The 23,634-nt window shown below is 45.3% G+C and overlaps 1 protein-coding gene across 5 annotated transcripts in view; it reads left to right on the top strand.

Annotated features, from left to right (window-relative positions):
- LOC120945671 (very-long-chain enoyl-CoA reductase-like) overlaps nt 1-23,634 on the top strand; it is a 110,148-nt gene that overhangs the window by 45,554 nt on the left and 40,960 nt on the right. For all 5 annotated transcript variants that reach the window (XM_040359996.1, XM_040359999.1, XM_040359997.1 and 2 more), the window contains 2 exons: nt 17,635-17,685; nt 17,842-17,893. In XM_040359996.1, the coding sequence (XP_040215930.1) occupies nt 17,635-17,685; nt 17,842-17,893 (103 nt within the window). The remainder of the gene's footprint in view (nt 1-17,634; nt 17,686-17,841; nt 17,894-23,634) is intronic.

Genomic DNA, 23,634 nt, shown 5'->3' with positions numbered 1-23,634 from the left:
CCCCCTGGTGAAAGAGCTTCTATGACGTGCTTGCTGGAAATGTGCTTTTACTATTCCAGCGAGTGCGAGATGTCGGCACCCTGTCGCCAATAATCAGCGCGATGCCGTCGTGCTAAAAACACATTCTCGGCGGCAGGCACTGTATGTAAAAAGCCCCCCCCCAAAAAAAAAAACGGATGAAAAAACGGATGAAAAAACGGATGAAATGAAAAACTGACGGAAAACTGACGGAAAACTGACGGAAAACTGACGGAAAACTGACGGAAAACTGACGGAAAACTGACGGAAAACTGACGGAAAACTGACGGAAAAACGGATGGGAAAAAAAAAACTGATCTAAAAAACTGAACTGACGTGTGAATGAGCCCTTAAGCTGATGCTTCCTATACAGCGCCAGCTCCTGTCACATGCGGAGTGATACCAAATGCACTCTGCCTGGTACAGCAACAGCTGGCGATACCTGAATGAAAGACTGTTATTAAAGGTATGTAATTAATACTAAGGGCTCTTTCACACGTCCGTTCAGTTTTTCAGATCAGTTTTTTTTTCATCAGTTGATCCGTTTTTCCGTCAGTTTTCCGTCAGTTTTTGCATCAGTTTTTGCATCAGTTTTTGCATCAGTTTTTGCATCAGTTTTTGCATCAGTTTTTGCATCAGTTTTTGCATCAGTTTTTGCATCAGTTTTTGCATCCGTTTTTCCATCCGTTTTTTTTTTTTTTTTTTTGGGGCTTTTTACATAGAAAAACGGATGTTAGCGGAACGGATGATAAACGGATCATCCGTTAACGTCCGTTCCGTTTTTTAGACGGAAGAAAAATAGGGTTTTCTTCCGTCCAAAAAAACGGAACTTAACGCAGACGGATGCTAACGGACGTTAGCGGATGCTCATCCGCTAACGGACGCTAGCCCATAGGGAATCATTGCGGTCCGTTAACGGACGTCCAAAAAACGGACGAACGGAACGGACGTGTGAAAGAGCCCTTAAATCAGTGTATCTGTAGCTTATCTGTTCTGCGGTGGTTACTGGGCTGCTTTCAAACTGATCCTGTAGGTTACCTGCACTTAGCCATAGACTTCTGTTATTACCTGTGGGTTTGGTGCATTTCAAAAAAATGCACCACACCTGCAAAATATAATAGTCTATGGCAAAGTGCAGCTAACCCAGGAAAGCCGCAGCGCACGGAGCTGCACTCATGGTGTGGGTAAACTGCAGTGCATCAGAGTAAAAGCAGCCTTGGGCCCCCCTTTTAAATGATCGGTCCCATCCAGCCAGACCCTCCATTCACCTCAATGGCGCAGCAGATGTCAAAAGGCTTGTGTCCGTTTAGAAAAATAAGTGCATTGGATTGGAGGGCCCATAGAGTTGCGTGGACTGTTTGCCTGATCTGCATATGCAGAGTGTCCAAATTCCCTCTTCTCGCTCCACTCATTGGGGCCCCATAGGATTTTGGCTTCCTATGGATGTTTGTTTCATGGACCTTTTTGATGAACTCTTACTAGGGTTGGAAGTGTGTGTGCGTGTTACCTTTCCATTCTAGGGGTGGATATTTCTTTTGGCACCAGGTATATGCAGTGAAGCATGCAGGTTATACTCTTGGTGGAACCAAAGGGGTTTATCTTCCGCATTGTGTAAAAAGGCTGTTTGATTCAGTCTTCTCTGATCCTCCCCTTCTTCCACAGTCCCCAATCCGTTGATGGTACAGAGCCATGGGGCTGCACATGCTTAGTTTGTGTATTGCTAGAGGTTTTTTTTTTTTTTTTTTTTCTTGGGAGAGTGCATGTGATTGGTGCAGAGCCAATTACCACGGTCCAGACAGATGTAGAACAATCTGAGGAGAATGAAAACTACTCCCCTTACAAGCTTTAGGCCGTATTCACACTAGTGCGGTGCGAATTTCAGCTCTCTTATCTCTGCAGAGATATAAGAGAACTGTTCAGCAGATCCACTGCATTTTAGCTGCAGATTGGCTGCGAATTTGGAGACCTGGGAGAGGGGAGGGGGAGGGCGGAAGTGTATTGAGCTGAATGAGAGAAATCCTGAAGAGAAATGAACACATCTGCGAATCAGCTGCGTACCCATAGAAGATAATGGGCCTGAATTCGCACCTGAGCCGTACCGCAAGGCCTAAAATACGCACACGTTTTTTCGGCAATGCGCAGTGCAAATGCATCGCACATATGTGAACCAGCCTCATTGAAAACAATGTATATAGAAATGTTCTGCGTATTGGATGCAGTTTAAGCCGCACTCAATTCGCATAGGTGTGAACCCGGCCTTAGCCAGACACGAATAGTCACAAGAATGCTCGAAGTCTACTTTCATATTGTACCAGCTTTACTGTCGTTTTGGCCATTAGTGGGGGGCGCTTTTAACCCCTACTAGTGGCCGAAGAAATGGGTTAATAGCGCCCTGTGTTACCGAAGCGCTTCGGCAGCACTGCCCATTGATTTCAGTGGACAGGGCGTTTTGGTAGTGGTTTATACAGCTTTTCCCAACTGCCCCAAAGGTGCTACTTGCAGGACTTTTCAGAACGTCCTGCGAGCGCACTGCCCCAGTGTGAAAAGTCACACTGAAATGAATGGGGAGGCGGTTTTCAGGCATTAGAAGCCATTTCTACCACTAAAATGCCAGGAAACGGCCTCAGTGTGAAAACTGCCTAGCTGCTGATGAGAGGGTAGTATTTGGCAGTTTATTTACTAAAATGTATTTCAATGTTCTGTGGGAGACCAGATCTAGTGAATGCAGGGTACTGGGTTTAGTAACACTTTAACATAAACACATTACCTTATTTACAAAGCATCGTGAATTTTTGGTCTGATAATGGTAAATTCAGTACTTGCTGAAAGCCTTCAATACACTTTTATCAATAGCAAGATGAATAAGCAACACAATAGAACTGTTGAGGGTCAGGGCATAAAATTGATATAAGGATGCCATGTGTTGTAACTTTAGATGTAACATTTGTTCTGGATATAATGGGCTGAGTTTTAACCTTAAATCCCTGATAAGCCGTTGAACACTGTGTGGTGTTTTTTTATAACGCAGTGACTCAGCCTTTCCAAGTGTGATTTGGAAATAGGTAGTTGTCGGTGTATTACAACAAAGGTTATACATTTTTAATTAAGAACTAGGGTCACAAAAGTGTTACTTGTTTGCCTGCTACACAGCTACAAAAGACAGAATCCAACACAAGATGTAGCTTAAAGCGGGGGGTTCACCCAATTTTTTTTTTTTTAACATTACATTCAGCCGAGTTGTCAGAATGACAATCGGCTGTTTTTATTTATTTCATTGCCGTACTTACCGTATTTTCACCGCCGCTACCGGGTATGTAATCTGCTGGACTGGGCATTCCTAATGGATTGACATCCTTCTGCCGGGCGCATACAGTACGTCACAAGTTGCCGAAAGAAGCTGGACTGCAAGTCGGCTCTATACGGCGCCTGCGCACCGACGTTCGGCTTCTTTCGGCAACTCGTGACGCGCTGTATGCGCCGGTTGGAAGGATGTCAATCAATTAGGAACGCCCAGTCCCACAGATTACATACCCGGAAGCGGCGGTGAAAATACGGTATGTACGGCAATGCAATAATAAAAAAAAAACAGCCGATTGTCATTCTGATAACTCGGCTGAATGTAATGTTAAAACATTTTTTTTTTTTTGGGTGAACCCCCGCTTTAACCAGTGGTAAGACGTTTGCTTGGTAAAAGAATAAAACAAGAGTTATACAGTGAACATTCAATACATACAGCTCCCTGTATCAATCAATGGAGTACCACCAGTTTAAAGTATCTCTGTAACCAGACCCTCATGGAGCAACCTGAGTGCCAGACTTGAGTGAGGACGTGGTGGAGGAATCTCCCAGTGTACTAACTTCAGCACTGGGGCACCTCTCCATCAGGTTTCACATAAACAATAGAAGAAAACACAACGTAATGCAACACTTTATGCGATTAATATAAGTCACATTGGTATGGCTCCCCCTAATGGACGGTTCAACTGATGTGTATGTCCCGCAGCAACTAGTTGCAAGGATAGGGATACAGGGTGACTCTTCCCTTAAGAGGCAGTTGATCTTCAGCTAGCCACATTGGTGCACTTAGTTAATTGTAATCCAATCACAAGGTGGAGAAAGCCTGAACACTCAAAGTCCTCCCAGACCACTGTGTCGTTCTCAGGTGTAATGTATCCCTGCTTGTGACACTGCAATTGTCAGTACATGCGGGTGGAACTATACAGTTGTGTTCAAAATTATTCAACCCCCCAATGCTGTAAAGGGTTTTAGGGAATTTAGTGTACATTTGTAATTGTATTCAGAATGAAATCCTACAAGGACTTCTTAAAGAACCATATGCAACTAAAATGACATCAATTGGTTTTGTAATACAGTAGTAAATGTTTATTTTGTGAATTCTTCATTTACACAATTATTCAACCCATTAAAGACTACCACTCTGAAGAACAGAGGTTCATTGAAGTGTTTTCAATCGGGTATTGAAAACACCTGTGGATGTCGGGGAGCAGCAATAAAGCCTAATAAGCACCAATCGGGCAGCTTTAAAATGACTGTGATACTCAGCTCCTTCTAGACATTTACTGGTGTGGTTACAAACATGGTGAAGTCAAGAGAATGGTCCGGGAAGACAAGAGAAGAGGTGATTACTCTTCACAGGAAGGGCAATGGCTATAAGAAGATTGCAAAGATGTTAAACATACCAAGAGACACCATAGGAAGCATCATTCGCAAATTCAAGCCAAAGGGCACTGTTGAAACGCTACCTGGTCGTGGCAGAAAGAAGATGCTGACTTCGACTGCTGAGCGCTACCTGAAGCGTAGAGTGGAGAAAAGTCCCCTTGTGACTGCTGAGGAACTGACAAAAGATTTGTCAGATGTGGGTTCTAAAGTTTCTGCTCAGACAATACGGCGCACACTGCGTAATGAAGGCTTCCATACCAGAACTCCCAGGCGCACCCCCTTGCTGTCTCCAAAGAATAAGAGTCGACTGCAGTATGCAAAAATCATGTGGACAAACCACAGAAGTTTTGGGATTGTGTTCTGTGGACTGATGAAACAAAATTAGAAGTGTTTGGGCCCATGGATCAACGCTATGTTTGGAGGAGGAAGAACAAGGCCTATGATGAAAAGAACACCTTGCCTACTGTGAAGCATGGCGGGGGGGGGGGGTCAATCATGCTTTGGGGCTGTTTTGCTTCTGCAGGTACAGGGAAGCTTCAGCGTGTGCAAGGTACCATGAATTCTCTTCAGTACCAGGAGATAGTGGATAACAATGTGATGCAGTCCGTCACAAACCTGAGGCTTGGGAGACGTTGGACCTTTCAACAGGGCAATGATCCCAAGCATACCTCCAAGTCCACTAGAGCATGGTTGAAGATTAAAGGCTGGAACATTTTGGAGTGGCCATCACAGTCACCAGACTTAAATCCGGTTGAGAACCTCTGGTGGGAATTAAAGAAAGCAGTTGCAGTGCGCAAGCCTAAGAATGTGACTGAACCGGAGGCTTTTGCCCATGACGAATGGGTGAAGATACCCGTAGATCGCTGCAAGACACTTGTGTCAAGCTATGCTTCAAGTTTAAAAGCTGTTATAACTGTAAAAGGATGTTGTACTAAGTAATAAGATTGAATGTCAATTGTTGGTTGAATAAAACTGATAATGATGTGAGCACAGAAAAGACATTTGTGGTTATTTCATTATAAATGTTATATTTGTCTGACCTACACGTGCCTCTTTGATTTAATTGTAAGCAGGATGACAGGATGATCAAATCAATGTCAAACTGGGCAAAACAATAAATTTCAGTGGGGGTTGAATAATTTTTGAATACAACTGTAACAACCCAACTTCCTGGGACTCGGTATATAAGTGGATAGGCAAGTGCCCTCTCACCGGCTGCTCCGTCTGGGCTCCGCTTGGCTCTCGGCCTCTCTGGAACTCGTGATCCCCGGTCCTCCCCACAGCTGCTCACAAGGTGCAGTGGACAGGTGTTTCCGGATACTGTGGAATGTAGACCGGCCCCCTCTCAAATAAATATTACACTATTTACTTTCAGGAGATTGTAGGAATGCTTAACTGCTTCCCAACGTCCTGTAAGGGAAATGCAAACTTTAGCTGTCAGTTGTTTAGTCATTCTGCATGTCCCTTAGTAAGTCCCTCCTCGTATCACTAAGCTCTTTCATTATTGTGGCCATTACTGTCCTCATGGACATTGGGTAACCTCTCTGGGGATGCGTTTTAGCTTTCCTGCTACTTCCTAGTCCCCTCACTAAACCCCTCTTACCACCTAAATTTTAGCATTCCAACTGCGGTTGTACTTTTTTTTTTTTTTTTTTTTATGTAAAATTTGCATACAAACCGAATGCACAATTTTTGCAAACTCCTATTTTCTTCACAATAGAAAATAGAGAACATGCAGTATCAAGGGTTTAAACTGAGAAAATGTACCATTTAAAAAAAAAAAAAAAGGAATTTTGATATTGATGGTAGCAACATGTCTCAAGTTTACATGGTGGCAAAGTGGTACTGACGAAGAGCTGGAGGAACATTTTGCAACTTGGGTTAATTGTAAACAGGTCCGTAACAGTGGCGGCTGGGTCTCCAAATTTTTGGGGGGGCGCAAGCAACAAACTAAAAAATTCTGTAAAAAAACATAAATTGCAGCCCCACTGCCCATCGAATGCTGCCACTGTGGCCCGCTCGCCATCTGCCCGGCACTTACCCTGTCTCGGTGGGGCAGTGGGTGACGGCGGCGAGCGGTGTCCTCCATTCGTCTCCTCCTGATAGGCATCCAATCAGTGCCTGTCGTTTCAGCCAATAGGGTGACTGGTAACAGACCCAAGCACCTGATTGGCAGAGGCGGTTTAGTGTTGGGGAAAGCAAATACTTGTTTTTCTAACACACCTGGGTGGACTGCGAGCATCAAGCATGGCACTAGCAGTTCTGAAACCTATTGAAGCCTATGACTCTAATCGGGTGCTTCAAAAACGCCCCCTGCTGCTGTAATTCAGGCGCCCAAAAAGGGTCTGGGTGCCTGAATAGGGGGTGGCAGCCATGGATAGATTCATAGAGGGGGTGGCTGGAGAGAGGGGGTGGCGCCTGTGCGCCCTTATGGGCGTACCGCCACTGGTCAGTAACATGATTGGGTATAATGCTGGATACACGCTATACAAAAGTGGGGACAAAACAATAAAAGGTTGGGTTCATACCTAAAGGTTTTCAATTTGTAGGCAAACGGTGGGCCCTTGCACTACACCGTTGAAGGTAGATTTAAAGGAAATTTAACAAAAATTGTATGCGTATCCACGTAAAAAGAGCATCTTGGGCTGGGCATACATTATACAATTGTCTTATTTACTTTCCTTTAGCTTTACCTTCAACTATTGTGACAGGAAGTCAGGTAAATCTGTGGGTGTTGTCAGTCGGGACATACATTTCTGCCTTGTTAGACAATACACCAATCATTATTAGGCGTCGGCTGCCAGAAATAGCCAGGAAGGCTGAGGGCCGTTGGAAGACTCCAGCTGTTCAGAGTGAGGCAATTAAAGGCCTCTATAAAGTAGCCCAGAGGATAACCACTAATTGGATGCGTCACTCCTAAGGCTGTGTGAACAGGAGAGCAGTGCCAGAAAATTCTCCTGATGAGGTGAGGAGACCATTGACTTTTTCCTGTGTTATAAATCTAAACAGACTATTGTTTTGTGCTGTATGACCAGCACTGTCTACCCAGCAGTAGGCTGTGTTAGACTTCATAGATAGGTTCCTGTGTGGAAGGTAGACGCCCAGAGTGGCTAGGATTTATTTTGTTTTGATTTTGATTATGCTGTTTGGATGCTTGCAATTATTTTCCAGCAAGATGGAAAAATAAACCAGAAACTTTGTTTTCAACCATCTTTGACTGCCAGTCTGTATAAGTTCAGTGTGTGGTGAACCCGACCAAGGGGTCACACACCCCGCTACCGAGCTAACCCCTCACACTATGTAGTACAAGGGCCTGCCTGATTGCATACAAATTTTAAGTGTTTAGGTTTGACCTTGATTGAGAGTTCAATGCCCAACCACTCCTAAACGTCCGTATACCAGAAGGAGTGTACATGAGGCCTCAGTAAATTATCCAGCCTATCCTGTGTCACTTGGATCTTTTGAAATGTGCCTTTTATAGAGCAAAACCTTTTACCAACCAATCAAATTCAATTTTTACTGTCACAGCAATGCTAGATATTTTTTCTAATTGGCAGCAATAAGTACTGTACAGAGCACTTGGTGCTTTTTTGTGCTATTTTACTAACGAACGTTGGGGATTCACTAAAACATTTGACTTTGCAGCTCAACTCGGGCCAAAGTTTTTATATATATATATATATATATTTATTAATGGCCACAAAGGATATGAAACCCATTTTTTATGCACCTAATGTTTTTTGCAAACCCAGAGATTACCTTTTTATAAAATGATATAATCCTTAGGTTTCATATAGCAGAGCTGTGGGAGGGACCCAGCAGGCCCCAACTCACTGCCATCAGAAGACCACAGTAGGGTGTGGATGCAAGCCCAATCGCCATGCTTAATCACTTGCCTACTGGGCACTTTTACACCCCCCCCCCTTTCCTGTCCAGGCCAGCTTTCAACGATGTCACACTTTGACAATTGCACAATCATGCACCACTACACATGACATTTTTTAACTTAACTTTTTTTTTTCACACACAAATGACGCCCTCCCATAACTGGCTATAGTGTAATTTTTGGCTTTTTTCATTGGCTCCTGGGAGATGTGTCATCAATCCCAGGAGGCAATGGGCATCGCCAGCTCATAGCAGAAACCCGACCTACAAGCTATTGTACTCACTTGCACCACGCATGTGTGAGATCGGCAGGTGCATGCTGGGTAGCCAGCATGCATGGACACTGGCTTTAGATGCCCACACTGATGGCTGCGCTGTGCAGGAGCTTCAAAAAGTAAGAAAACTATGCTGCACAAATAGAGAAGAGGGCAACATTTACAGCATACCTTTACTGCATTGCATGAGTATTCTAGGGGTAAAAGTCATATTTCTGTCAGAACACCGCTTTAAGTAGAGGGAATAGTAGTGATTACCCCTGTGCAGGAGCTTCTTGTAGTAAGAACAAAGCTTCACACTGGATTACTGCCCAGATCTAGAAAGGCACAAATCGGAGATTCCAGTAAGAATACAAACTTTTGTGTTTGGACATTTGCTTATCCCGGCGTTGAGCTTTAACTGTACTTTTTTTATTTATATTATTTTGGCCCTAATGAATATACTTGCATAGATAATATGTATGGTACTCGCTTCTGGAAAGTTTATTAATTCTCAGGGCTTTTTGGTCTACATACAGGTAAGATTGTGCTAGCTTTAATTCCGTGGCGCTTGGGTAGAGCAGCATGTAGGCTGGTTGGATGAACAGTGATTGTATTACTGTACTGTGATAATTTTGTCTAACATACTATGACTGCCAGATATTCCTTCTGTGCCAGCTCAGAAACCAGGCACCCCGTAGGAGCCACTTAAATATTACATTAGCACTGTCAATGTCTTCACTGGCAGCCAGGTCAAAGGTCTTTTTCTGCAGCCAGGCACACACTTGGGCTCGATGTAGTCCGGGACCAGTCTAGGGGGTGTTGGCTTTTGTAGTTTTTTAATTTTGGAGGAACGAATAGGGTAGGGGATTCTAGTAGGTGATGCTGAAAAAAAACTATACACAATTTGAGGACTCTAGCTGATCTAGCATTGAGTAGCAGCGAAGTCCCTTGCTGGAAGCAGATGGCAGATTTCTTCTGTGTAGCAATGTAGAAATCGATAGCATGAGCAGAGTCTCTTGTAAAGCAGGACAGCTGGACCAAGCTCTTCTGGTTCAACCCAGTTACAGCAGACTGCTTGGCAGTCCAAAAGTAGTGGATCGGAGCAAAGTCCCATGCAGTAATCACAATTGGGCAAGCTCTTCAGATCACTAGCCAGCGATCTATTTAGTTGGACCAGTGGCTGACTGCACTAAGAGGGGTAGCCAAAAAGAACAGACCCCTAGATCATTGGTCTACTCCCTGGAGTTGCAAACAGATCCTCAGGCATGGCTCTCTCCTGTCTGCTTGTCAGGCCCTCGGGTCAACCACCTGAGGCCACATTGGCAGCAAGTGCCAGGGGTAGCACCCCCCTGACCGGTGCACTCCATCTAGGTAGGGAAGAACCCAGAGATCATGTGTTCTCTGAATGTATATAAATTATATGCCAATCCCAGCATACTCACGGGCACCTCCCCTGTATTTGGCTGGGACTGCTACACACGCATGCTGCCTATTTGCCTAACTCCCACCTATACTTCAGAATGCTCTACTAGTTTCTAGAAGTTGAGGCATCCAAGCAAACTTCACTAGCACTAGAACACAGGATCAGCCTTAACTAATACATTGCAGCATTCTGTTAAGCAGACCTGCTGCAGATAGATTTGCCTCTAGTCCCACCATTAGGCAGAAGAGCAAATTGCACTAGTCTTAACTATTTACGTCCTAGCACCCAAACTAGGCGGGTGCTACACGTGAAATATTATATCTCATATTTAATCTAAACTGAAGGTATTCTGCTTTTGGAAGGCTTCCTTCTATGTTTACGTTTTTGTCTTTTTTGTATAGTCCAGCATTTTGTGTATCGCTATGCAGACAGTAGTTGTAGTGGTAAGGCAGAAGGAAAAACCTGAAAAGAATCTGAGAACGGTGGTACTGTAACCCATTGCAACAAGCCATAGGAAAAAGATGTTGGCCACACAGGGAGGGCATTGTTTTCAACAAGTTGGTGTATTTACATTGTGACTATGAGCAGTAAAAAAACCATCTGCAAATTGTTTTATGTGAAAGGAAAACATTTTATTTTATTAACTTGTCCCACGTGTGCACCAAGGCAGGAAATTAGGGAAAACCCACTAACAGGAACCACATATTTAAAATACATATTGTTTTTTGAAGTCGAAGAGTTTGAACCTATTGATTTAATTTTGTGGTTTTCCTTTTGAGATTTCTCTTGTGGTTCACGGCCATCCCCCAATTGGGGCAGTGGTACAAAGAATGCATAAAGGTTCTAAAGCTGGCCATGTATGAATAGAAATTAAAATGAACATTGAAATGTACGTTTGATATATAACATTATATTGGCCTGTCATTGTTTTGGACGTTTTCCTGCAAACATCAACTTTTTCAAAAATCAAGTGCAACTTAAAGGCAAAATGTAGATTTGGATAGAGAGGAGAGGGATTGGAACATTTGTCAGTTGTTATTGCTGTCTGTGCCCCCTGTTGGGGAGATGTATCGTCTTTGTCCTGTGTACCATTTGTTATTGGAAAGTAAAAAAATCCCAAATGTTGGTTGTCCCAAGAAAAGTAAGAGGGGGGAAGTCTTCCAATGGGGATACTAGTTCCAGTGGCCTGAGGGTCCCCAAGAGATTCCCTTAATTTGCAGGGATTTCCCCTCGCTTATGTTTTAGCTATGGGACAGAAAGTGAAGGTAAATTTCCCCAATGGAATAAAGCAGGGGTCGACAATATCCTGGTGCCAGGTCGCATTGGCGTCAAATTGTGACCTGGCGCCCGCCGGTAATTGAGGCTGCGACTTTGCGGCCTGCGAAGCCGCGGCCTTAATTACCGGCCGCTGCGATCGCGCGGTGGAGAGGTGGGTGTGCACAGAGGAACGGGGCGCATTTTCTGGCTCCTAGATTCCAAGAAAATTTGTCAAACCCTGGAATAAAGACCTCGACAGGTTATAACCCTTGCACTATCCAAAATGAAGAAAAAAGTTTTGACTATAGTTTTGCTTTAACGTGTAGCACTACCCTCGAAGGAGCTGCTGGTTGGTTTTGGGTCTATGCTCTGGTTATCAACCCCTGAAATTGGCTCAAACCCTCCCTTGGCACAACTGGTATAGTGGGAATTGTGGACCCCAATAACTTGTTGGAGGGCACAATATCCTGTCACACCACAGTAAATTATGTGAATTAATGGTTACCTTGAATTGTATGGATCCCGCAGGATGACACTGTACACAAATTTCAGCTTAACCAATGTAACTCTTTACTTGATGGGATAAAGAAAAAGAAACAAAGATAAAATGGTAAGACTGCTTGCAGAGCCCTGCAAGAGTCAGAAACAGTAATAACAAATTAACGTTCAATTATATATCAGACAGGAGGCTCATATCTTATGCATTATCTTCCTTTAATAATGCGCACAGCAGAAATACAACTTTCAGTGAATTTCAATAATAAAATAACTTTTTAGAAACAAACTACAAGTCCCAGCAGTCCTCTGGGTATGCCGGCCAATCACGCGGCAGATCAGGTAGTATATAAGGGACTGTCTCTTTAAACACCTCCTCTTTCTTTCTGCTCACAGCATGAAATCAGATGAGTATAACATTTTTCAAATATAATTTTACTGTTTGAATTTTTTTTTCATATTACTGGGATTTCGTTTGGGACTTGTTCCCATTACATTTCCCATTACATTTTTCAATCAAATATGTATTGGATATTAATATTTACTAATATGTAATTAATGTCATATTTATAATATTTAAATTTGTATGTAATAATGTCTATTTTAAAATATTTGTTTGTCTGTAGCTGTCGCTTTAAGCGCTAGCGTTTTTTTACAGATTCTTATCCTTTTCTTCTCCCTGAGGTAGATATCTCTCGTTGCAGGTCGGCGCCATTTTAAGCATCTTGGCGCCTTCCTGTCATCCCCTCAGACACCGCGCGCTCCCCCTCAGAGCGTCCCGTCTCTGAGGGGGCGTGTCGAATCATCCCCGCGCTCCTCCAATCAGCGCATCGCACGCTGCGGGGGGCGTGTCCGGCGGACCTCAACGCCGTCCTATCACGACTCAGGAGACGTAATCTTGCGAGATTACGCTCTCCTGAACGGGGACAAGCCTACCGTTCGCCGCTGCTCCAGTGTGGAGTGAGTCGGCTGTACGGGTAGGACGTCCCTGAGGGCCTCTAAAGATATTAATAATAATAATAATAATAATTACTGTATTATACAATATAGCAGCGGTTAACCCTTACTGAGCTGGTTTAGAGAATCTGGGGATCCCCATTTAAACTGTGCTTATTGGAGTCAGAGTGTGGAAAGTCTTCCCACCTGCTTCCCCCTCCTGCCCTAATTGTCTTAGCAACATTATACCCCTCAGCTTGTAATTTACCATGGCTGATGAGGAGTATACTGAATCCCCTAACACCCCAAATGGAGGTGACCACACCCTTCATAGCCCCATATTCCTGACTGCTGCCCAGATCCAGGAACTTATTAACCATTCGGTACAAGTAGCCATGGCTTCGGCCCCTATGACACACTTGGCTGCATCTGTCATGCCTGGTCCCCCAGGCTGTGGTGAACCGCCCACAAAAAAGGGCAAAGCGACTCATAAGCGCAAACATGTTCCCACAATATGCGACTCCCCGGCAGGGGAAGTAAATAATGTGCCCCAGGCAGCACCCAACCCGGTCTGCCGACCCACTACCCTCCCAGACTCTCACCGACCCCTGAGCCTCGGGGAGTAGCAAACGCAGGGGCAAAGGTCCGCTAGACGGTCCAAACCTGATTCCTTTGTGGACACGTCTGATTCGTCCGCGGAATCTGAGGCGGCAGACGCCTACGAGTCTGATGATGTTGATGATATTGATTATGAGGGTAGTGGGCATATGGCGCCCACTGACAACGCCACCCCTGTAACCCAGGGCGAAACAATTTTAGACGCAATTTTATCTACCTGGACGACCTGCTCATTATGGCCCGCTCCACCCACCTGGCAAACATACATGCCTCCTGGACTGTCAACTTACTCCAGGAGCTAGGGTTCGTCATAAACCGCGAAAAGTCCATCCTGATTCCATCCCAAGAGATGGAATTTTTGGGATTCTTAGTGGACACCAATCGCGCTGTCCTTCGATTACCCAAGCCCAAACTGGCTACTATCCGCAAGGAGATTCGTTCCGTATTGTACAAACGGCGAGTGTCCTTACGCGGTTTGGCACGACTGGTGGGACTTTTATCGGCCTCGGTACAGGCCATCTTTCCGGCACCCCTACATTATCGAGCCCTTCAGAGGCTCAAGGCGCTCCACCTACGCCAGGGTCTTCGCTACTCAGACGAGGTACCACTGGATGCGGAAGCGGTGGTAGAGTTACGCTGGTGGTTAAGACACGCCATCGATTGGAATGGGAAAACCATTTTCAGCTCCAATCCGGATTACATTATAGAATCGGATGCGAGCCGACACGGTTGGGGTGCTCGCTGCGGACCCTTCACCACAGGAGGGACCTGGTCCGCAGAGGAGTCTCTGCTACACATCAATGCGTTGGAACTCACGGCGGCCTTTTTCGCCCTCAGGAGTCTCCTGCCGAACGTATCCGATTGCTGTGTATTACTACGCATGGACAATGTGACCGCAGTCCAATATGTCAACCGCCTAGGAGGCTCCAGATCCAGAATCCTGGCAATTCTAGCAAAGGAGTTTTGGCACTTCTGTCTGGAACGCAACATCGTTCCCTTGGCAGAATACATCCCAGGCACCTCGAACTTGATTGCGGACTGGAATTCTCGGTACCTCACCGACTCCAGCGATTGGCGGCTGGACCGTTTGGTATTCCTCTCCCTGGTTCGATTGTGGGGTCCTTTTTCCATGGACCTGTTCGCCTCCCGCCTCAATCGGCAACTCCCGCACTTTTTCAGCTGGAGACCGGATCCCGAGGCCCAGGCGATAGACGCCCTTCGCCAGACCTGGCCACAAGGGACGCACTACGCGTTTCCACCCTTCTCAATGATCCTCAGGGTTCTCCTACATGTGGCAAACCTAGGGGCCTCAGTCGTGCTGATCACTCCTTGGTGGCCGGCACAACCGTGGTTTCCCCTCCTCCTGGGAATGACTGTCGATCTCCCCAGGCTGCTTCCCCGTGTCCCACACCTCCTATCCAATCCAACAGGGGAACCCCATCCCCTGGTAATGGGTCACGACCTTCATCTCCTCGCTTGGTTGGTCTCGGGGTGCCGGGCACGAGTAGCGACCTTTCACGAACAGCTAGGGACCTCCTCGCCCTGGCCTGGGCCCCCGGGACTAGATCGGCGTACCGATCAGCCTGGGGAACCTGGGTACGTTGGTGTGATCAACGGCAAATTGATCCCGTTCACGCACCTGTAACAGTGGTAGCTAATTATCTGGCAGACTCATTTGAATCCGGGAGATCATATAGCTCCAACATGTATCGATCAGCAATTTCGGCTTACCATTCTCCGGTAAATTCCCTTCCGGTTGGTAGACATCCCTTGGTGTGCCGCATCTTACGAGGTGTTAGATTCCAACGTCCACCACATCCCAGATATCAGAACACTTGGGACGTGGCTTTGGTATTGAACATGTTTTCTACATGGGAGGACAATGACGCTCTCCCGCTAAAACTACTGTCCTTTAAACTTACTACGTACGCCCACATCTTCCGGTTTCCTCGGCCACGCTGGCCCGGTGGGTGAGGTTCACCATGGACATGGCTGGGATTGATGTTACCCTGTTCGGTGCCCACTCTTCCAGGGGTGCCATGGCTACCAAGGTAATCACCTCGGGTGGTTCACTTTCGGATCTTCTGATGGCGGCAGACTGGTCTTCCGAGACCACCTTTCGCCAATTTTACTTTAGACCGGAGGACCACGTATCTATGGCAGTTCTGTGATTCTGTTATTATGTTGATTAGTCAATTTTATCACTGTATGTATATCCATGTATGACTTTGAACTTGCATAAGATATGAGCCTCCTGTCTGATATATAAATTGAGATTTTCCTAGCTTGTGACGGAAAATATTAGTTATATGAAGACAGGAGGCGAGTATCTTCCCACCCGACCCAACCCTATCACGGTTTTATCTCATGTTGTTCCAGGCTATTGATGAACGAAACACACGAGCCACGGGCTGAGAAGTTTCCGGAGTGTTCTCCGTTGTTGTTCCCCGTTGGGACGTCTACCTGCTCGACTCGCCGGATCCGATTCGTTGACGGACGGAAGACTAGTTGCAGTTGAAGTTTTTCGGTTTCAAGTCCTTACCAGTTTCGCTCCAAGAAAGAGGAGGTGTTTAAAGAGACAGTCCCTTATATACTACCTGATCTGCCGCGTGATTGGCCGGCATACCCAGAGGACTGCTGGGACTTGTAGTTTGTTTCTAAAAAGTTATTTTATTATTGAAATTCACTGAAAGTTGTATTTCTGCTGTGCGCATTATTAAAGGAAGATAATGCATAAGATACTCGCCTCCTGTCTTCATATAACTAATATTTTCCGTCACAAGCTAGGAAAATCTCAATTTATAATGGCTATGCAGACCTGTGTAAGCATGCAGCAAGGGGATTCCCTCCATAATGCATCCACACTAAAGAATCCCCTTGCCAAGTCTCACCCAGCTCTCAAAATACACAGTGTGATAAAACCGGTTACTCGATCAACGCATATGGAGATGGATATCAACAGTCTGCAACAACTAAATAGGCAGTCTTTAAATAGTATACCTAACTAGCGTGGCTTGATTGATCAGACCAAACCTCAGTTCAAATTATCCCAAAAGTCAGTGCACTGATGTGTTGGCATGCGGTGGCGCGCAAGTGGTAATTTGTAATCCAAAAGGGTAACAAATAAAACTGGTGGGGAAGGCCCAAATAGTCAAACCACAATGGCTGATGTGAACGATCCACCCTCCAACAGTAGTCAATAGGTCCTGGGCAGGTGCCCGTCTCGCCCAACCAGTTCAGGCCTTGTCCTTCCGAAACACTCCATCTGTGACCGCCGATCAGTCTTTCAAGATGACAGCCTCTGGTTCTCAGACAAGTCATAGGGGTACTGCAAGCCCATCCGATCACTCCGTCCAGGGGTTCTGTTTGAGTGGCACTCTGCCTGGGCGTTGGTAGGCCTCAACTCCGGCCTAGACTTCTGTGGAACACTTCCACAGGTGTCCTCCTGGGTTGAAGAGGCAGTCTGGAAAGAGCGCCAAAAACGTCCCCTCCCTTAAACTACCTCCCCCAGCAGGCAGTGCAGGAAGCAAAGTAGTCTGGGATTGTACAGTTGCTCTCTGGGTAACATAGTCCATATTAAGCCAGGGAAAATGGAGTCTATTTTCTCCCTGTACTCTATTCCTCAACATCCTCTGCGGTACCAGGACATGGAGTAAACGGCTGGTGGCTATATCACAACTCTGCCACAGGAGGGGGCTGAGATCCTTCTTGATCAGCAGATGGTAATCTTTTATACCACATAAAAGGGTGATATCCCGCTACAAAAGCATAGCTTTTCTGATCTTATTCTTTATGGGCAAATATGGTGCAATATAACTTTTTGTTAATTCCACAATCGCTAGCACGGAAATGCATGCAACACCGGTCATTCCTATGCTTGTAAAACGTGACACTGCATGGGGCATTGATCAGATTGCCCCGTGTGAATGAGGACTCGGAGCATGTTGGGATGGTAGTACAGTACAAAATTACAGAACAGGTAGTACTTGAAAACTGACAAGCTAGTGATGGAACAGTTCTGGTATTTACTACCATAGTATACTTATATGTACATATTGGTTTCAGGTGGAAATTCTAGACTGCAGAACAAAGCGGCAGTTGTGCTTTTTAGATAAGGTAAGAGTCATGGCAATACTTCTGGAGAACAATATTTTGAGTTGCACTTGCCTAATGCTCATATGTAATGCCAAAATTTGATATGCAATTCTCAAGTATAGTTGCATTAGATGTTTCTAATAATGCATTTTTTTTTTTTTTTACTTTATTATATAGGTAGAACCTAATCTTACAGTTAGCGACATAAAGTTGATGTTTCATAAGTGTTGTAAGTATTGCGCTTTGTTAAACAAATTTTTTTTTTCAGTGTACAAGCCAGGAGAGTGATGTAATTTTTTATTTTTATTAAAGCTGCAAAGTAAAAATGTTAATACTGGAACTTTTGACTTTTTGGTAACCTATTAAAGCTTATATAATTTGGTAATTCTGTTTACGTATACTATAACGATAAATTAATGAACTGAAAATATATGCATTTTTATTGCTACCCCAAAGGAGTCACTAAATTGTTTTGTGATCTCTTTGGACACCTGACGATGGCATACCTTGAGGCATTTCAAATAATTTATTAGACCAAGCATAGCCTGAAAGAGGTTTAGCATGTGTACTTATACAGTCAAGAAGACCACACAATTACCCTGAGACATGGTTAAAAACCTTTAGTTTTCTAACAGTAATTAACTGAACTGAATTTACCTAACACTGTCTTTATATACTGTTGCTGACTTACTATAACTGCCCCAATTTCATCCTGCTGACCAGTGATTTAATAAAAAAAAAAAAATTGGATGACAAGTTGGGGCCCTTAAAGAAAGCACAGCGGTTGATGGCATACACCCGATTAACTTGGGATAATCTCTTGGCAGTCTCTGGGTGCCCTCTTCTGAGTCTTTGGACACCTGCTGTGGTTCAGACAGACAAGGGATATAAAATGTTTATAGCTCACTCCTGCGAAGAAAGTCCCTCTTTTCCTTTCTTACAAGTGGTGGGAATACTCCATGGTATAGTCTGATCACACCAGGCATCCAAATCGCACCCTTCCAGGGAGATGCTTCTCAGTCTGTCTGAGTTCTCATCTGATTGTGGTCAGCTATGGCAGGGATTCATTCATCCTGCAGAAGCTCAGTCTCCTGGGAAAAACAGGATTAGATGGCTTCAGCAAACTTTGGCAACACACCATTGTTCTCCCTTCCCTGCACACTTGTGGTGCTTTCTCAGCTGCAAGAAAAGAGTGACAGCAGGTCATGGTCCCCATAATGGCTTCCTTCTTGCATTCTGCATGCTGGTGGTAAAACGGAGCTCCCTTTCTCCAGCAGCCCAATTAACGGTCGCCTTGCTCAGTTGCATCAGCCAATCATCGTCCCATGCCCATGATTGACACATGTGAATTGCTGCAAATCGGATCACGTGAAGCTTGTCGTGCAAAAAAGGAGCAGAAGCTTTGTTTGGGTGACAGGGTTTACACAATACGATTTTCCGCAAGATAAATTGTGTGGCAAAACCACACTGAACCTATATTTTACGATTGTAGTGCATTTTGGAATTGTGAGCAGAATCGGCGATTCTGATGCGATCCCAAAATTACAAGTGTGCATGGAACCGAAATGATCACATTCCCTTTGTTCTCAGCTGCATAGGAGCTGGGAGGAGGAGGAGGAGGAGGAGCAGCACACCCCTTTCCAGGTGAAAGGGTGGGGTGGCAAGATGAACCTGATCATTGAAGAGCATGCCAAGGTCCCAGCACAGCTAGAGAACTGACCAGGGTGGGCTTTCCTCCGTGGTGTGGTCAGTTTTTTCTTTTTCATACCTCATGGGACACAGGCCAATATTCATTCCCTGCATGGTTATACTTCAGGTGAATGGACACTGGTAGGCCAAAGGTCTTCAAATAGGAAGTGATCCCCTATATAAACCCTCCCATGCAGGAGGTTACCTCAGCTTTTTTTTTTTACCAGTGTCTGCAAGGTGGATGGCACTGTTCGTTTTGAGCTCTGAGCTCCAGGTCTCTAGTCCCACAAATGGTTCCAAATTGAATCGAGAGATTGACCGATCGGATCCATTTTGACAGTCTTCTATGCTTGGCTAAATGGTACCCGAGCCTCACAAAGAAGACTCCTGGTCATTGCCTGTAATGTGACCTCCAGGCGCTGGACCCTGCGGAGTGGAAATCCTCGACACTACCGTACTAAGGCATTTCCTGCAGGGTGCTGTATAGGTCAAGGGAGAGGACCCTAAACATGAAAAGGGTACCCAGTCCTTGAAGGTCCAAGTGACAGGAACCCACCGTGAAGGGTGAAGATTGGGCCCTTTATTTCTAAGTGGTCCTGCGCGACTAAGTGAAACCCCTTTATTTTATTGTAGGGTGTCCCAGTGATTGTAACCTCAATCAAGCTAGCTAAAGGATGGACACCTGTGTGCGGTGACCATACGGGGGAGTTTTGGGCTAGCTGTGGGAGTTTGCAAAGTGTACTTTTTTTTTTGCTTGTGTCTGGCTGTTTTTTTTTTCCCCCTGTATGATGACGCATGATCGTTCGTGGCACACGTGGCTTTGCAAGATTCCCGCCGTGCACAGCAGTTGTTTGGTGGCCATTTGCACAAGCGCCAATGGACTTGCGTGCACAGTAGCCTTTTATCTGGGTGCACAAAGATTTGCATCGTGCGCGAATACAGTCATGCCTGTTGGCCGGAACCATGCGCACGCACGAACGTTCTGACACACACCCAGCTTATTTAAGCTGTGTAGGCCAAGCATGCAGTGCTTCCAAAAGGCAGCTGTGGAACACAGAGCATGCTCTGAACAGACAGCGGTTCATGTCTCCTTATCCGGGTCACGTGAGTCACCAGGTGTTGCTTGGCAAGCTATGGTGCTTGGCCGGATTGTTGCATAGGGGCTTGGTGAGCCCTATTATTCTGAGGTGTTTAATCTACACCCAACTACTTTTTGTTTGTGGCTAGTAAATGTCTTCCAAAAATAGTAGCGGGACTAACACTACAGGGAAGGGCACATCAATGTCATCAGTAGTTTCTGATTAACCTAGTTGTATCCCCCTGAAAGACCAGAGGCATCCGGGAAATTTGAGCCGCTGCGCCTATCTGGTATTGTGCCCACAGTCAACGCTGCTGCTGCTGCTTCACCCTTTAACGCTAAGGATGAACTGTCCTTAACCCTAGCCGAGCACAGGATTGCTGGCATGATTGCCTCCGTGCCGCACAGTGGCAAGAAGCGTGACAGATCCCCCTCCCTGGAGTCTCCTAGTTTGGAGCAGGAATGGGTTTAGAATGGGGAAGAGCTAGTGGAGTCCCTGGTAGAGGAGTCTGCTTCCGCGCAAACTGGACAAAGGGAGATCCAGTTGATGTCTGCGTCTGTCCCAGAGGCTTTCATCGGAACTCTGACCAAAATGGTTTGTTCTGCCTTTTAAGTTGGTTGCCTCTTAAAAAAAAAAAAAAAAAAAAAAGCAGAGGCGACTGAGGTTTTCACTTTTTTTATATTCCATGGATCAAAGGTTCATTAAGAAATGGAACATGCCAGCCATAGATGCAGCTTAAACAAGAACTTATCCAGTAGAATATGCACATGACTTGAAGGACCCTTTTGGCAAGAAATTGGAGTCATTATTAAACTTAATTTTGTTTAGCCAGTTCAGCTATTCAGCCAGCTGTTGCAGCGATTGGTATCTGCCAGTCCATAAAGGATTGGGGCAGATGGCCTAACAGGCCCAACCAGGAGGATGATCTGCCTGAAAGTAAAACAGATATTCGAGCGCTGTGTTTTGCTGTTGATGCCTTAAAAAGGATTCAATACAGCAGGTTTTTGGCCTCTCTTGTCTGTACATGTGCAGACTTTAGTGGCTAAACTGGTCAGCCGAGCTTCCTTTATGAAAAGCTATTGGCAGGTTTACCTTTTGAGGGGGGAAATTTATTGGTGTCATTTGGACAAATATATCCAAAATAATTTCTGGAGGGAAGAGTTCTCTACTACGTGGGGAAAAAAAGCACCAGGCGTCCCTTGTTTAAAACTTCAGGGACTGCTTTCTCAAATGTCTCAGTGCCATGACAGAGCACTAGAGCCAGCGGCAAGGCCAGGGCCAGAAAAAGCCCTAGGTCCAAGATACTTCTAAATCCAGAACAAGCCCTCCTTTTGAGGGTGGAGGGAAGGCTGCTGCACTTTACGGACATTTGGAGAACAATAATTCAGGACAAGTGGGTCACGATTATATTCCCTGGTTACAAGCTGGCGTTGCGGGGCTTTGCTCTCAGGTTTTTAAGATCCAGCATTCCCCTGGATACTCCAATTTTAATTTTTTTCTTCAGGCACTACATCATTTAGTGCATCAAGGAGTAATTGTACAGGTTCCTATATCCGAAGGAGCAAACTCATTTTACTGTTAAAGATCAAACTGGGTCACAGGGCCTATCTTTTGGACCCAAGATCTCTGAACCACGATCTACTAATTCTGTCCTTTTTTGAATGGAGTTTGTCCGCTCGGTTGTAGCCTCATTACAGATGGAAGACTTTTTAGCCTCCATCAATATAAAAAAATGTGTATTTACACGTACCTATCTTTCAGCCTCATCAGAGGTTCCTGCAACTTGCAGTAGAGGAAGGTCATTTTTAGCTGTGGCTCTACCCTTTGGGCTTGCTACAGCTCCCCGGGTGTTCACAAAGGTCCTAGCTCCAGTACTGGGTCTTTTAAGGGATCTTGGTGATAGGGTATCTGGATGACCTGCTCGGATCACTCGCTACATGCTCTAGAACAGAGCATAACATATACAGTGTGGTATTTGGAAGGCTGGATCACAAATACCGAAAGGTCAAGCTTGAGACCAGCTCAAAGTATTTAGGTCTGATCCTAGATGGGTGCGTCAGATAAGGGGCACCAGACAATCCTCCATTCAGCTCTCTGAGTCTTCTAGGGAGGATGGTATCCTCCTTCGAGGCGGTGCCCTATGCCCAGTTCCATTCCAGGCCTCCACAAGACATCTTGTTGGCTTGGAACAGGAGAGGACAAGCCCTTGGATTATCCAATGTGCTTATCTCCTTGGGCACGTTTTAAGCCTAAACTGGTGGTTGCAAGATCAGAACCTGCGAAAGGGAAAATCCTTTCTCCTGGTAACTTGGAGAGTACTGAATACAGATGCCAGTCTCTCAGGCTGGGGGGCAACCCTAGAGGGGCTCATAGCTAAAGGGAAATGGTCAGAACAGATTCTGCCCATCTATAACCTGGCAGTTCTCTGTGGTCCTGGACAGTGGAGCTTCAGAGCTACCCTATTAGGGTTCAGTCCGACATGAACGTATTGCATTGCTTTGCCTTTTCATTTTCCTAAATGAATTGGGGTGCTATTAAGAAAATATTGGCACCTGCGCATGTCTGCAGAAGGCAAAGCATTATTCTCCAGTGTGGGAGAACCTTGTACTCTTGTCGCAATGTAATAGATTAATTTCCTGACACAATTTCAGGATTAAACCCATCCTGCCGCTTGTCCAAATTATAAAGTGAGAGCATGCAAACCAGAGAGAGATTTCACATCCTCACCTTTCTCAGCTCAGTCCCAACAGAGGAAGTGACTGGAGCCTGCTGGCTCTTTTATTAAAACCACAGAATTACAAATACATGCATTTGGTTCACATCATACATCCCAGCCCCTTATTACCCTCCCACTCACCCACCCCCTCTGTGACGTCTATCACATGGCACATATTTCTAAAGTCCAGGAGCCATCTTGATTTCAGACGATGGCAGGAGCCATGGGAGCAAGGAGATGGAAGTCCATGTTTGGGCATGCTGCCCACATCATCCAGTGTAAAAAAAATTCATTCAGCTCTGCTAGTTTTCTTCCAAGCGTCACACAAGCTTTCAGGAGGTCCGAGTGAACAGAAGGGGGAGGGGGAAGGCTTTCCTGTTACAATTTGAAGTGAAGCTATTTAGGAATACAGTAGGGGGGAAGGGAAGAAGGTCTGAACACATTTGTAACATGAGGGGAAAATGGAGGATGACAGCATCTGCTCTT

Source organism: Rana temporaria, chromosome 7 (assembly GCF_905171775.1).
Source record: "Rana temporaria chromosome 7, aRanTem1.1, whole genome shotgun sequence".
In the NCBI taxonomy this organism is placed as follows: Eukaryota; Metazoa; Chordata; class Amphibia; order Anura; family Ranidae; genus Rana; species Rana temporaria.
Note: the sequence above shows the minus strand (reverse complement) of the source record. Positions and strands in the feature narration are given on the sequence as shown.